The sequence below is a fragment of the Heterocephalus glaber genome, unplaced genomic scaffold (assembly GCF_053883595.1).
Source record: "Heterocephalus glaber isolate CG9 unplaced genomic scaffold, H.glaber_assembly_v1.0 deba00001497, whole genome shotgun sequence".
Lineage (NCBI taxonomy): Eukaryota > Metazoa > Chordata > Mammalia > Rodentia > Bathyergidae > Heterocephalus > Heterocephalus glaber.
Genome location: NW_028258320.1, coordinates 18,194,818 through 18,210,995, shown reverse-complemented (window position 1 = coordinate 18,210,995; position 16,178 = coordinate 18,194,818). Strand labels below are relative to the sequence as shown.

The 16,178-nt window shown below is 49.4% G+C and overlaps 1 protein-coding gene and 1 long non-coding RNA gene across 5 annotated transcripts in view; one reads left to right on the top strand and one right to left on the bottom strand.

The window, feature by feature from the left end:
- Positions 1-297: 297 nt before the first annotated feature.
- Positions 298-11,701, bottom strand: LOC110349563 (uncharacterized). Its single transcript, XR_002395570.2, has 2 exons — positions 10,487-11,701; positions 298-1,379 (listed from the first exon to the last, which is right to left on the bottom strand). It is a non-coding gene; the product is annotated as an uncharacterized LOC110349563 (long non-coding RNA).
- The window catches only part of Tspan15 (tetraspanin 15), an 85,264-nt gene continuing 79,178 nt past the window's right edge, over positions 10,093-16,178 (top strand). For 2 of the 4 annotated variants that reach the window (XM_013072931.3, XM_021259507.2), the window contains exon 1: positions 10,095-10,267. In XM_013072931.3, coding sequence (XP_012928385.1) covers positions 10,172-10,267 — 96 coding nt within the window. In that variant the 5' untranslated portion in view covers positions 10,095-10,171. Of the gene's footprint in view, positions 10,268-16,178 lie in introns of all 4 variants that reach the window. The other 2 variants (XM_021259510.2, XM_004846186.4) reach the window with 2 other exon arrangements.

The following is a 16,178-nucleotide window of genomic DNA, read 5'->3' as shown; positions in this document are numbered from 1 at the left end:
ATTCAACTGTCCTTTCTCAGCTTGTATGCATTGGAGCTGTTACATGACCCCCTCTTCCGCCTCTGAATGGAATGTTTGGCAGCGCTGTCCTGGTTCTGGGGGCTCCATTCTAGGCCTGTCCTAAGGGATCCCGAAATGAGTGTCTCCTCTTCCACACAAACCCTGTCCTGGATCTCCCTTCCTGTGTCTGTATTCTCCTTCCTATTACTAGGGTTCTGGGGTGCTGTGGGTTCCTTCCAGAGATTCTTTCCAGGTTCTTGTCCTGAACAAAGAACTGGACAAGACACACGCAAAAGGTAGTGAGGGTTTGCATTTATTAAAGTTAGGAAAAGAAGTACACCCTGCAGAGTGGGAGCAGCTGCTAAGAAAGTCACAGGGACCATGAAGTTAATGGCAGATGTCTTTTGTATCCTTTATCCCTCAGGCTGAAGTCAGATCTAGGCAGTCCCATGAAAAACTTGCTTGATCTCAGGCCAGAGGAATTGAAGATAGCATTTTCTGATTGGTCCCAGGTGCAGGGCTTGGCCTCATGTATCCTGGATCTCTGTGATTGACAGGTCACATCCACTTGCCTAGCTGCTTTGCTACACCCTAATTTCCTGCCTCACAGTGAGGGTATAGGCCTGAGCCCCTCACCATGGGCTACTTGTTCTGAGAGGCTGGAAGGATGCAATGGACCAAGGTGACCAAATTGTCCTGCTTTTGCTCCTGGTGTGGGCCTCCAAAGTCCTGTGGCCAGGAACCCCTCAGTCCCAGGCAAACTGTCACGGTGTGCTTGAGATTGTATGGTTTCAGAAATGGGAACTCCCAAGGCCCTAGAACCAGCCCTGTCCTGGGTGAACCAGTGTTGGGAGCTATGCTACATAATTTTAGGGAAGAATCCTTTGATTAGGCCTAGTTCTTCAGCCTACAGGTCAGCTATGGCATTCCAGACAGAATTCCATTTTGGCCTCCCATCACTATTGAGACCTCAGTGATCCCATGATGCTGTAATCTCCAGGACAAGACCACACCTTTGGGAGATGCCAGGGAGGAACCGAATTTTCATCTGCATAGTTCCTCATTGTTCTTAGATTTCCACTGCCTCCTAGTCTTTTTACACTTTGTTTATCCCAATGTAAAGTACTGAACTCTGCGTTTTATTTGTTACATTTGTTTCTCCTGATGTACGCGATAAAAGGTGCGGCAAGCTAGGGGGTCTTTGCCTCCCAGAGCAGCACTGATCAGACCCAAAGCTCAGCTTCTTCTCAGTCTCATTTTTCTACCTTTCTTGTAATTCGCCGTGTGCTGCCGTGGCTCACAGGAGACCAGGACTTAATGCAGAGGTTCTAGTAAAGTCCCCTTTCCCTGTTCCCCACAAACCAGGATGGTTGATCAGCCTAGAAAGAAGGGACAAAAAGAGAGGAAATAGATTTTTTTTGTTGTTTGTCTTTTGAGACAGGGTCTTGCTATGTAGTCCAGGCTGGCCTCAACCTCATGGCAATCCTCTTGCCTCAGCCTCCCTGGCGCTGGGATTACAGTAGTATGCCACCAAGCTTGGCTGAGGAAACAGAGCTTGCTGGGGCATCCACTGTTCCCCCAAGGAATCCCGAAGGTGAGTGGTCAAGGAAAAGAGAGCCCCACATTGTCAGGGTCCCAGGGAGGACAGGAGGATTCTCTCCCCGGCTGCCCTGTGGAAGGCCTGGCTGGTGGGTCGGGAGACGGTGCTTACAGTCACAGGCACCAGGGCCTCTGGGGAGCTCCCAGCACTGTGGCCGAGCTGGCCAAGCCTCACCATCTTCAGGACCAGTTGTTTGACTGCAGAGACTTGCTGAGGGGTGAAAAAGTCCCAAAGGGTGTGCAGGTGCACCTAGACCTCAGGTTGGGAGACTGAGTCTTGTAGGACAGGACTGGATTTCCTTTTTGTTGGGTTTTTAATTGAGGAGACCCCCTCTACCTTCTCAAAGCAGTCCCCCTTGCAGATAGGTGTGCCCGCAGCTCTCCACACAGAACTTACGGTTGGTTATCCTGTTCCATCTCCCCTCGCCCCAGCATGGAGGGACCCCCTAGGGTGCCCCCACCTCATGCAGTCACCCATTGCCAGGGGACTGTGGACATCCAGAGCCTGTCCCCTCCCCACAGGGCTGACAGGGCACAGCAGACAGGACTCCAGGAGGCTCAGCCACCTCTCAACCCCAGGCCTGATGCTAGGACACCTGCCTGGCGCAACCCTCTCGTGTGATTCTCTGCACTCTGGCCTGGACCCCTCTCTCCAGGTCTCCCTGATCTCTCTCTCCAAAGTTCCTCTCTAGGCACCTCTGCTCCTCCACTCATCCTGGGGATGGAGCCCCAGAAAGCCTTGCAGAAGTCTCAGAACCAGGAGAGCATGACCTAAGTCCCACCTCTACCCCAAACACACAGACAGAGCTCAATGCACAAAGAGCAGTTCCCAGGACACACAGGACCTCCCCATATTGCTCTCAATGGCTGCAGACACCATTCAATAATAGCCCCCCGGGTTGGTCAGTTAGGTTATACTCAGAGCTCCCCACTTTCCCACACCCCACAGCTGTGCCCAAGACCATCCACTGCCCTGTTGTCAGAGGACAATGGGAAGGAAGGCCTGGGCAATCTCGAAGGGCCGGAAGCATTTGTGCCGCTGGCCAGGATGATGTCCCAAGCAGGAGGCAGCAGGGACAGAACAGTGGGCCTCTAGGACAGGAAGCTCCCTGGGGCTCTTGAAGGCCAGAAACAGTCTGGGGTGGGGTGAAGAAGGGGCAGGAAGGCAGCTTGGGACGCAGGGGGAAGGGTCCCAGCAGGTAATCTTCAGTGGGCGAAGCCCCCAGGGCAGTTCTGGGACAGGACCGGAGAAGCAGGCTGCTAGCTGTGGCCCTTACGGGGTTTGCAAGGCTACAGAGTGAAGACTGGTTTGGTCCTCTGGGCAATGAGCTTCTTGCATTTCTTTGGCGTTCTTGTTCTGAATCCCAAAGTCACCAATATGTGCCCCTTGCTGTGCTATGCACTGAGGACCACTGAGATGAAGTGAGGTCTCAGATGAGTCTGGTTGTTTTGTTTAATAATCACAGGAGAAAAAGTTGTACCCTCTGGGCTAGGGCAAGCACAAAATTTAAATAATCACTGTTGTCTTTAATTTTGCTCTGAAGTACAGAGCACATAACTTTGAGGAAGTCACTTTCAACTCCAAAAGAACTAAAAACCAGTCTCATGGGGCAGCATTTCCCAAACTGCAGTTCGAGGGATGCTAGTTCCTTGAGATGTTAATAGCTGGTATCTGGGGAAATAAGGTTGTGTCCTCAAATATAGTTCAGAGAGGCCGTGCAGCCCTCTTCCCGCTTAGAGAGACAATATCTGCTTTCACTCTAACGACTATGAAAGAGAAGTTTCCAGACTTACTGAAGGATTCGTCTTTACAAATCTCTTAAAATCTCATGGAACTACTGTTCTGTGGTAATCTACAATAACTCTGTTCCTGGGCATGGTGGTGGATGCCTGTAATCCCAGCACTTGGGAGGCTGAGGCAGGAGGATCACTTGTTCAAGGTCAGCATGGGCCACAGAGTGAGACCCTGTCTCAAAAAACCAAAAGAAAAATACTACCAAATCTTCCCCCCTCCAAAACTCTATGTAAAGTTTCAACTAACCAGTATTAAACACTCAATATTTGAACTGAGTATATTGTTCCAATTTTCTTTTTAAGCCACATAGTTAAACCATTTCATTCAAATGTAGCTGGGGCAACAATCAGGTCAGAGTAAAAAGCACATTATAGGGCCTGGGATTTAGTTCAGTGGTTCCGGTGCCTGCTGCAAAAGGTCCCCAGTTCAATCCCTGGTACCCCACCCCCACCCCCAAAAGCACATTGTTTTCGGGGCCAAGGCGCACTTTAAGTTCCTCACTGAGAAAACTCAGTTTACTTCTCTGACCCTCAGTCCTGTCATTTGCAAGATGAGTTTAATAACAGCAAATTTCTTTTTTTGGTACTGGGGATCGAACTCTGGTCCTTGCGCTGGTGAGGCAGGTGGTGGAGCCACTGAGCTAAATCCCTGGCCCAATAACAACATATTTCATGGCTTGTAAGAATTAAGAAGTAACTATGTGAAAGCCCAGCTCAATGCCTGATGCTAAATAAATAACTCTTAGAGATAACATAGATCCTGGAGAGCAGAAACAGGATGGGGGGGAAGAAATGGCCAAAAATCAGAGCCAGGAAAAGCACCTTCAGGAGGCAAGGACAGCTTGGAGTGCTACTAAAGTCCCTGCTCCTGAATAAGTACACAGGCTCAAAAGGATCGTGTTTTGGGGGAAGAATTAGAGGAAGAGGAAAGAAGAGGGTATTTGATTTTTTTAAGGATCTAAGATTTTGCTGTAAGAGCAATCACCCCAGAGTTTAGTGTCTTAAAACAACAGTCAGGAGGGCTGGGGATTTAGCTCAGTGGTTTCGCCTGCCTCTCAAATGCAAGGTCCTGAGTTCGATCCCTGGTACCAAAAAACCCAAAAAACAACAGTCATGAATTAGCCCATGAGCCTCTGAATTTGCTCAGCTGGATTAACCAGAGGGTGTAGGTAGCTCTTGGGTTAAAGGCTGGTTGGGGGACAATGGCTTCACTAGTGTCTGGTACTTGGCTCTTGGAGTGGAAGCTTGGCTCCTCTGTAGGTGGTCTCTCCAGCAGACGGGCTCCCCGCGTCGTCATGGCAGCAACAGTGCAAGGGGCCCAAGCAGAAGCCCAAGGCATCCTGGTTCCAAGGCTGAGAACTCAAATAACCTCACTTGCCTCACTTGCTCTGGACAAAAGCAAGTCGGAAGGCCAGCACAGTGTGCAGCTGTGGGGAAAGCAGCCCTCCACATTGTTGGTGGGAGTTAAAGTAGTACCACCACTGCATAAATCAGTATGGACACTCCTCACAAAACCAAAATTAGAAATTCCATTCGACCCAGCTGTTCCCCTTCTAGACTCATTTATAATTCATACACACCTTGTATGCATTGCCTGGAGGTAATTTTACGTAACAATTTCAGTGTACCTGTGTTTTGACCATTACCTATCACATGAGACCAGGTGTGGAATTTTCTACTTGTGATGTCATACTGGTGATGAGAATTTTGGATTTTTGATTTTTGGATTAGGGATATTGAAAGTGGACTTCCCTATGTTATTTGTACCTGTCTCCTCCATTTCTCAGCTTTCCTTTCCACAAGCTTTTTTTTTGAGACAGGGTCTCGAAATGTATTTTAGGTTGACTTTGAACTCACTAGTCCAGGCTGGCCTCGAACTCATGGTGACCTTCCTGCCTCAGCTTTCTAAGAGCCTCCCACCTCTCATCACTGATTCTAATAAGTCTGCATCCCCCAATACTCCATCAGAAGAGCTCTTATGAAGTCACTGAAGCCCCACATCTTGCAAAGCCAGTGACTGATTCTCTCTCCTCCTGTACCCGATCTCTCAGGAGCCAGTAGAAGCCTTTGAATGCAAAGGGGAGTTCTCAGGACACTAAATCCTCTTCCACTTCTCTTCCAGCTTCTGCAAGTGTGCCTGTCACCTTGCTGGCTGAGTCTTTTCCGTCTTCTTTGCTGGCCCCTCTTCCTCTTGATGTGGGATAAGAAGGCTGCAGGCTCTGTCTGTGGCTCTTGGCTTGCTATACTTTCTCTCGAGATGATCTCACAGAGCCTGAGGCTCACAGTGATCTGATGACTCTCAAATTTATACCATCCAACCAAAGCTCATCGCTGAGGTCCCTACACAACTCCACCTAAGTTCCCCCCAAAATCTCAAAAAATAAAATAGGGTTGGGCAAGTACCTCAGTGGTAGAGCTCTTGCCTAGCATGTATGGGCCCCTGCCTGGCTTCAAGCCTCAACACCACAAAAATAAATAAATAGACAAATGCCCAAAATAATTGATTTTTTATCCTCCCCCTTCCTCCACCTCATCTTCTTCACCTTTGTAAATGACAGAAATATCTACCTATTTGTCCAATGCAAAAAAAGCTATGACCTGCACAGATTTCTCTTTTCCCATGTTTCATATCCAGTCCATCAGGAAGTCTTATTAGCTGTGCCTCTAGTCTGTACCCCAATTTAACCACCTGGCCCATTTCCAGGGCTGTACCCTTGTGCAAGCCCAAACCTCCTTGCACTGGGATGGGTGCCCCAGCCTCGTAACCAGACTTCCTCCTTTCAGCCTCAGCCCTGCTGCTCCTTCTGGGGCACAAATCAGATTCACTTCCCTGCTTAAACCCTAGCACTGAAACTGGAAATAAGCTGAACTTCTTTGTTGAAGCTACAAGGCTTCTCCCTCTGTCTGCTGGCTGCCTCCTTCTGTGGTCCCCTTGGTGCCTCCAAGGAGCCACAGGAACTTTTCCCAGGCTTTCCTGTCACATGGCCTTTGCACTTGCTGTTTCTTCCACCTAACAGCTCTTCTCTCTGGTGGTTAGCCTGCTCCAGGATCTGCAGTCACCCACGCGCGCGCGCATGCGTGTGTGTGTGTGTGTGTGTGTGTGCATCCTGTGTTGCATGTCCCTTAGTCCTGATGCCCTAATAGAATAGAACAGGAGCTCCTATCTACCTTGTTTGAAGCTGTATCCCTGAGCCTGGGCAGGACTTGACTCAGAGTAGAAGTGCAGTGTATTCTGCCGACTGACCTACTGACTGTAAGGATGACAGCTAAGATGCTCAGAGCTGGAGTAGAATCAGTCCAACCCCATTGTTTACAGATGGGGAAACAGAGGCACAGAGAGAGCCAGGTGCTTGACTGCAGGAATGAAAATGTACCCAAGTGAGCTGCCATGCATGATCCTTAGATTGTCATCAACCATGGTAGCCAGTAAAGGCAAGAGTTATTTTTCCCTAAATATCATAAGAACAGATCTCAGAACACATTCTGCTGCTCATAAAAATGTCTAGAAAACAAACTTTTATTAGCAAGCAGCCACAAAACTGGTTTGTGTTTGGTTTTATTCTGTAAAATCAATGAAGGCCTAGTTCTCTGACCTGTTAGGAGCCCTACCACCCAAAGGAAGGGTCTGCTCAAAGAAAACACAATGTTCTACAGGCAGGACTCAGCGAGACTGTTGGTCACATCTGAAGGACAGAGGCCCTGTGTGGAATTAAACCCATGCACCATCTCCAAGTAGGAACCAGCTGTTTCCCAAGAGTCTTTTACTCTCAACAAGGAATAAGTGGTGTCTACACTGTATTTTAGCCAGTCTATATATCTTGAACACTATTAATTTCACCAAAGAAGATCTCATTACTAATACTTGTAATGCTAATTAATACACAACACTTCACCAGTGCACTCACTGTGCTAATCAGCAAAGTGTAGGGTGGACTGTGGTACAGTTAGGTGTGGGATACTGATCATGCAAGGCTGTGCATGTTTCTGCCAAATTCTCAGGTTGGCTGACATCAAGTTGGTAACTTAAAGTTAGGTGATGAAATATCCACACTATGGAAATCATTAATATCCTTTCCCCACCCCAGCCAATTTTACATTCTTCTTCTTCTTCTTTTTTTTTTTTTTTTTGGTACCAGGCATTGAACTCGGGTCCTTGCGCTTGCACAGCAGGCAGCGAAACCATTGAGCGAAAACCCGGCCCCCAAGTTTTAAAATTTTCAGCATACCGGTGGAGAGCTGAGTAAATGACGTCTCTGGGGTGTGGGTTTGTGATAAAATATTGACGGACTCCCTCAGCCTCATGACTAACTGTACACAGTGATGCTTAATCCTGGCTGCAGTTTAGAAATTACCTGGGAACATGAAATTAATACTGATTTCAGGTCTCTGTTGGTGAGATTCCAACTCGACTGGGATGGTGCTTGAATACCAGGGTATATCTATTTATTTATTCATTTATTTTGAGACAGGGTCTCACTATATATTCCAGGCTGGCCTTGAACTCACTATGTAGCCTAAACTGTCCTTGAACTCTTGGCATCCTTCTGCCTCAGCCTCTTGAGTGCTGGGATTATAGGTATGCACCACTATGCTTGGATTTTTTTTTTGCAGGGGGAGTACTAAGGATTGAACACAGGAACTTCACACTGAGCTACATCTCCAGTCCTTTTTAATTTTTTTTTTTGAGACAGGGTCTTGCTAAATTGCTCCAAGTGGGCTTAAACTTAATGATCCTTCTGCTTCAATCTCCTGGGTGCTGGGATTACAGGCCTGTGCCACACACTGCTCAGGGTACATTTAAAGTTCACCAGGTGATTCTGATCTGCCGTATGTCACATTATACCACATATTCTAAGGATCCCACGAAAAGGTAATGGATTAGCAGCCCAGAGCTCCTGGACAAAGAGGGGAAAAGTGGAAAACAGGTAACCATTTCTTCTGAGGTCTCTGTGTTTGCAAATATGGCTCAGGAGAGTGCCTTGTACTTGCAGTTGCAGAGTGTGGGTGCAGAGGTACAATGAAGGAGCCCTGTGCCATCTCCTACATCAGGGGCACCTCACCCTGAGCCCTTGGGGCGCCTTAGAAGAGAATCTCTGAGAGTGCCCCTTCAGAAGCTGTGTGCCGTGGGGGATGATGGGGAAGGTGAGAGAGGGCAACAGGAAGGAAAACCTCAATGGGGAGCAGGTGGGTAGCTGGGGCTGGAGCCTAATTCAGAGAGTGGGGAAGGAGGCTAGAAGGCCCCTCTGGGAGGATACAGGGAAAAACTAGCTCTCCAGGGGATGGAGAGGACTAGTAGGGATGGGGACAGAAACCAGCACCCCAAAGTGTGAGTAATGCTAGCTGGAGGGAGGGGAGGCTCTAGCCTCCAGAGAGAGTTGAATGTTAGTCCTCCTCCTTAAAGGACAGAAATGACAACTTTCAACATGGTGATAAGATGTCCTCCTAGCTCTGGTCATTCACTTGAAGGTAACTTGCATCAGTCCCTGGTTGCCCTAGGCTACCCCATCCTAGCAGGACTTACTCTTCCTTGTACCAGGAGAAGTTTCCTTTTTTGGCCTAACAGGCAAGGCATGGCCTCCTCCATATTTCTAGTCTCACTGTCTTCCTCCTGGGGCAGAGCCTGAGGCCTCACTAGCCTGTCTCAGTTTCTCTTCTTGTCTGTGTGTGCACATGCAGGACGGCTGGGAGCCCAGGGCAGGGCACTGGAGAAGCTGTCATTCCTAGAGTCACCAGCAGGGACCCCACCCTCCACTGTTTGAACTCCTGACCTCTGGGCCATGCATTTAATTATTGAATGCCACAAACGGATGGATTGCCTGCCTCCCAAACCGAGCTAGGCCTCAGGAACAGGAAAACAACAACGAGCGAAGCTGTGACGAGCTAGTGTGGAAGACAGATTCACAGCCACCTCTGATGGCAGGGAGAACTGAGGCCAGGCCGGAAGAGACCCGTTCACAACAAGCTAAGTGGAGAGCAGGGAGCTTCCCCAGGGACAGAGGATTCCCCAGTGGAAGAAGCCCTGGGGGCAGGGCTGGCCCAGGCGCTCAAGAGGGGGACTTCCAGGATCAGTAGGGGAAAGGCCTGGTGCAGACTTGTCCCAAGAGGAGACTGAGTCTCCCTGGGAACTGCTAGGCTCTAACCTGGACTGCTACACCTTCCTTGATGCAGCACCCGCCCCTCCTCGGCCTGGCAACTTCACTTTCTTATTCCATTTACGCCTTGCACACTCATTTGCACCTTTAGTATCTGGGCGGTTAATCCCTGCCCCTTTCCGATAGTCTTTTCTCTGGAAGAGTGTAAGGCCTGCTCCTTTTCCTTTTTTCTTTCTCCCCCCCCCCCCCACCCGCCCGGGTAGTGGGGGTGGAGCCCAGGGTCTTAGGCAAGAGCGGCACCACCGAGCTACAGCCCTAGTCCCCCCAAAGCCTGCTCTCCCAGAACCCCGATCAGGCACGCGCGCTCTCTCTTCCAGCCCAAGTCTGCTCCGCGTTCTTCCACGCCTCCCTCCGCGCCAGGAGCGCGGGAGGTTTCAGGGTTTCAGCGAGAGCTGGCTAGTAAAACTCGCCCCTTCCCCTGGCTCGGTCGACTCTTGGGTCCGAAACGGCAGCCCCGCCCCTCCCCGCCCCCTTTCAGAGACTGGGCCGCTGCCTCACTCCCATTGGCCGACAGGATGCGGGCTCGGGGGGCGGGGCCGTGATTGCTGCTCGCCGGGAACAGTCGGGGCGAGGGCTCTGGTGGCGGGGCGCGCCGCTGGCAGCCGCAGGTAGGACCTTGAGCCAGGATGCCCCGCGGGGACTCGGAGCAGGTGCGCTACTGCGCGCGCTTCTCCTACCTCTGGCTCAAGTTCTCGCTCATCATCTACTCCACAGTGTTCTGGGTGAGTGACCCCAGTGGGGCCTGAGAACAGGGGTGAGGAGTGGGATACGGTCGGATCGCTCCCACACCCGGACCGGGGCTGGTTCAGACGCTCTCTGGAGGACGCGGGGAGCGCGCCCTGCTCTCCCTGGGAAATCCTGGCGGTCCCAGCTCAGCTCGAATTCCACCTGTCTCGTCGGGAGGGCTGAGTCCAGTGCCGACCTAGGGCCACGTAGCTCACCTGTGTGGAGCTCGCGGGGTGCGGGGTGGTCCTTGCGCTTGGGCTGGCGGACTGGGCAGGAGGTGGTTACGGTGCTGGCCGCGCCCCAGCCCCTACAAGTTGTTGCTGTTTGCTTCCCTGCCAACCTGCAACGAAGCGGCCTGGCTTTGTGATGGGGACTGCCTGGTTCCGGGTCTGGTCCCGCTACTGGGCAAGATGCTCCCTCTGCGTCTTGGTTTCCTCTGTCGTGGTGGAAGAAGGATGCCTGTGCTTTCTCTGTAGGGTGGAGGACTCCACTAGACCATGTCTCTGGCCACTCCTAGGTGTCCAGTTACTATTTCCGCTGTTACTGGATTGTCCTCTCCTCCCACGTTGAGGAGTGAGTTGCTAGTAGTTGGACCTGGATGCACTAAGCTTTGAATCTTGCGGCTACCACTTTCTCACTGAGGGATCTTGGGGAAGGTCTTTCATGTTTCCTGGCTGTAGTTTCCTCAACTGAAAATGGAGACAAAAATTATTTTCACCTTTTAGGGCACAAGTGGAGATTAAATGATTAGGCCGAGTACAGTGCTTAGCATAGGGACCAGCGAAGACCTCGAGAAATTTGACCCAGTATTATGGGTGGGTAATCCAGAACCATGTAGGATAAGCTGCCCCAAGAGTCTCTGTTTCTATAAGGGCATTTTAGACTCTCTGGCCTTAGTCTAGGAATAAGGACATCTTTCTGCAGGCCAGCTCCACCCCGTCCCTACAGAATAGCCCTCTGTGCCGGTGTGCCACAAAGGTGGACTTTCAGAGGCTCCCAGGGTGTCACTGATACCCTGTGTCCCCTGAAACACACACTCCATCCCGGTTTCCTCCTCAGCCCCTCGATGGATCTCTTCTGGTGTCTGGAGCAGCTGCATTTCCCAAGGGACTGGCCTCAGACAATCCCTTTGTGGGTGTGACCCCAGCTGGTGGTCAGGAAATCCTGATTCGCTGGGTTACTGATCCACTGGGTTATCTTAGCCAAGTCACGCCTCTGTTTTGGGCCTCAGAACTGTTAAGTGACTTTTCCACCTAGAAGACTCTTAACAGGCTTCCAGTCCAACTCTCTGCCTCCAGGTAATGTGGAGTAAGAAATGAGCAAGCAGTCCATTTGGAGGCTGGAGGATGGCACAGGGACCCCTGGTGGAGGCTGCAGGAAGGCCAAAGGTTGTACTGTGTATGGGACTGGGATGGGTGCCGGGAGCTATAATTCAGTGCTTCTCATGGACAGTTGCATCAGAATCAGAGAGTTTTAAAAAACACTACACATTCCTGTACCCTGCCCTAAGTATTTATTCAAATTTACTTAAGCTTCCCAGGTAATTCTAGTGTGCAATCAGAATTGAAAACTGCTGCGCTAGATGGTCTCATTGGTCCTTTTAGTTCCCAGGGTTTCTTTGCCTGCCCTATCTAGCCTGTGATGACCTCTCTCAGATGTCAGAGTTGAAAGGAAAGGCCGAGGCTTCTGGGTGGGCAGCTGGGGGTTCCACTTCAGGCTTCACCTCTTCCCTTGGTGTGTAAGCACTGGCTGATCTCTACTTCCCCACACCTCCATTTCCTCATCTGCAAAAATGGTTACACTGCCCTGAACCTCACTAGAGTGTTTTTTAGGATTAATACCATGGCGAGAGAATGAATGAGAAGAGTTTTATACACAGGTTAATTATGCAGTTAAATAAAACCAAACTCAAATTTCCAAAGGCCTGTGCTGTCACTGTCTTTTGCAGGACCCAGAGAAGCCTGCCTCTTGGCCCTTGCTTTGCTTCTTTGAGGGCAGAGCAGGACTCAGAACTTGGAATCCTTCCTCTGATTTAGCCTTACTCCCATCCCTGGAAGCATTTCTGCTTAAACATCTCCCCACCCATGCCAAGAACTCAGCCAGTGCTGCCAGGGAAGCTCAGGTGCCAGAGTTTGGCTGCAGGGCAGAGGCTCTGTGTGAGTTAAGTAATTTGTTCTGGACCAGGTGTGCTGTTAACTGGAAACCGTTTACAGGAAAGCTCTTTATAAAAAGCCCTTTATACTCAGGCAAGAGGAGGGGTAGGGACAAGGGCTACTTGTTTTATAAGCCCAGAGTGCTAACACTTTCATCTCTGCCTCTGTGTTTGGAGGGGCTGGAAGATTTACCATACCCAGGTACCTTCTCTAAGGCTTTGCCTGCAAAATTGTTATTGATAGGAAATGGATGCACATAGCACATGATTTAGAAGTGGAAAAGGGTCAGAGATGACCCCTCACCTCCACTTGCCAAGCCCAGAGGGTCAGAGGACCCAGTTTCTTGTGATCCTTTCCTGAGATACCCTCGGCCAGGGATGCCCTAGGCACAAACATATATGTATGGTATATATATATTTTTTTCACTTAAAGTAGCACACTGTGCACACATATGTCTATCCCCATTTTCACTTAAATCCTTGTAAAATTTGGAAATGTGCCAGGGGATGCCTCATCTGGTTTGATGACTGCATAGACTTCATTCTAATTTTTTTTTTTTTTGGTACCGGGGATCAAATTCGGGACCTTCTGCTTTTGAGGCAGGCAGTGAAACCACTGAGCTAAATCCCCAGCCCTCCTTCTTTCTAGACTGTGTCAAAATTTATTTAATCTGGCTCCAGTTGGGGAATTCTGAGGTTGTTTCTGATCTTTTGCTACTGCAGGTGATGCAGTGGGTTTCTTTATGTCATTTTGCATATGTGTGTATGTCTGTAGGTAAGTTGTGGAGGTGGAATTGTTGGGTTAAAGGCTGTATGAATATATAACTAATACAGGAACACACCTAACAAAGGCATGTATGGCTCCGTGAGTTTTCAAAAAGGGAGTACAGTGCACAATCAGCCCCCAGGTCACACAGTGGAAACCAAAAATCTCCTCCTGCACTCTTTAGTCCTTTCCCCTTCCCAGTGGGGACAATGTCATGGGAACATCCAGCAGCATAGAATAGTGTTGCTTATTTTTGCATAGGCATTGTATTTTTTTTGTTACCGGGGATTGAACTCAGGTCCTTGCGCTTGCGAAGCAGATGGTGAAACCACTGAGCTAAACCCCTGGCCCGGCATTGTATTTTTTAATTTTATTATGTGGTGCCGGGGGTTGAACCCAGGGCCTCATGTATATTAGGCACATGTTCTGCCACTGAGCTACATCTCCAGTCCTAAAGTTTTGATGTTAAATCACTCTATATAGAGGTAATACCAATTTTAATGTTATTTGCTTTCTTTCTTTTTATTTTTGGCTGAGGTTGGCCTTGAACTATGTTACCCATACTGGCCTCAAACTTGCAGTGATCCTCCTGCCTCAGCCTCTTAAGTGCTGGGATTACAAGCATGCAGCACCATGCCTGGCCAATTTAATATATTTCTTAATCTGATATAATTCTCAAATTTAGGTTGATTTTTAAAAGGAGATGTTCTATCATTACTACCAATGGGAAGACAGTACCTCTAATCACAGACAGCAGATGACCGTTAAAGTAATATAGTACAGGGAAGATGAGACAACATTAGGATTCCTATTGAGGGCCAGGGATTTAGCTCAGCAGTTCCGCCACCTGCCTCAAAAGTGCAAGGTCCTGAGTTCAATCTCCGGTACCAAAAAACAAAACAAAACAATTTCTAACAAGATATGGGTGCAGGGTTTGTGACCCCAGTGCCCACCCTCTGCTTAAGAGTCAAACTGGCATGAAGACAGACTCTCTCCTTCATGCCATCAGAGAGTCAGAAGGGAATCGAACAAGGGAGTGAATAGGAATAATATGAATAAGACACTCAGGCCACTCAGCATCCTGGCCTGGGCACCCTGGTCTCCTTCTCCTCACTGCAGTACTCCTGGCTCCTGCCTGCACATCCTTGAGCTGTCTCCATGAGAACTCAGCCCCCCCCCCCCCCGTGGGTAAAACCTCTCACACGAGTGACCTCACCCTGCTGGGCACACACCTCTAATTTTAGCACTGCCCAGGGCATCCTAGAGATCCATTTACACAGCTACTTTTTCCTACTGGCCTGTGTGCTCCTGGAGGTCAGGGTGCAGCTCATTTGTGTTTTTCTGATTGCTGGGCTTGGGGCTGGGGACATAGATGCTTGGGGAGGACCTGTTTCAGGAGGGTGATCGAATCTTGGTGAGATCCAGCCCTGTGGTCAGGTTTGACGAGGCCTTGAATTTGCACAGTGATCTGGGCTGGTCTCGAGGCTAGTAACTCTTTAGAAAGCATGGAGTCCACATTGTGCCAAAGGGGAAGGGTTACCAGTTGGGTAAGGGAGTCACGGCTGGAGATACTGACTAATCAGGAGGAAAAGGACCTGCTTAGTTGGGGCGGGGGAGGTAACGAATGCCAGAGAAGTATGAACTCTTTCTTGTCTTCTCTGAGCAGGGACCTGGTTATCAGAGCTTGGCTTTTGCATCTTTGTATTTCCATGTAGCTTACTGGTTCGAATGTGGACTCTGTATCAAGCTGCCTGTGTTCAAATCCTGACTGTAGCACTCAGAGGCTAAGTGACTTAGCACTGACTTCCATGTGATGCCCTTGGCTTATCTTTGGAATGGATATTAGGGCCCGCCTGCCAGTTACTCAGAAGGTTAAGTGGATTAATAAGTAAAGGAGCTCAGTGAAGTGCCTGGCACTTACCAATACTTATGGCTCACAAACACTCCACTCCTTACAGCTCACCCATTCTTCTACCTTTCTCTCCACACCAGATGCTCAGGAGCCATAGATGGAGAATGAGAAGGGCCCTTAAAGATTTCTCAAGGAAGGCAAGCACTGGCACATCCCAGTACTCTGTGAGGCTGAGGCAGGAGGATTGCAAGTTCCAGTCCAGGCTGGGCAACTTATTGACTTAGTGAGATTTTGTCTCAAAATAAAAATATAAATAAAGGGCTGGGGATGTAGCTCAGTGCAAAGGCCCTGGGTTCCATGCCCAGGACTTGAGGCCTCTTTGTTTTACCAAGAAGCAAAGGGGAGGTGGTGGAAGCCGTCAGCTAGCCCCCAGCCAGTTAGCGACAGATGGAGACTGGGACTTAGGTGCCTGCCTGGTGACCTCCCAACCATCCAGCTCTTCCTCCCAGGCACAGATTGAGGGTGGGACGTGGCCTTTCTGGAAGGAGCCAGGTGCCCAGCCTCCCAGTGCAGCTAGGTCACCCCAGGCAGCAAAAAGAGTGGATTTGGTTTCTGGCAGACTTTTATTTTTGAAAAAGAGGCTTATTGTTTTATTGTGAAAATAATACGAGCAACTGGTTAAAAAAGAATTCAAGCAATTTAGGAAAGCATAGTAAAGACAATAAAAGAATCTTCAATTCTACCACTGGAAGGAACCACCGTTACTGGTTGGTAACATCCATCTGGACATCTCTTTGTACTTATATGGAGAGATTTTATTTCTTACAGGTGTTTTTTTTTTTTTTTTTTTTTTTGGCTTGGTCCATTGGGTTCTTGTGAGGCAGGCGCTTCAAAATGCAACTCAGAAGTGCTTTGGCCTTCATGTTGGAGAAGCCCAGGCTCAGCTCTGCGTACAGGGCTGGTGGAGATGGCCTACTGCCTGGGGCTTCGGCACAGAGACAGACAGTAGCCCTGGAGGGGGCTATAGACCCCTCCATGCCCCCATTTTACAGAAGAGCAAAAAAGGCCTGAGAAAGTCCCTCACTTGCAGTGGAGACTTCTGTGACTGATCCCTGTCCTTCCTGGAAGGGAGCAGGT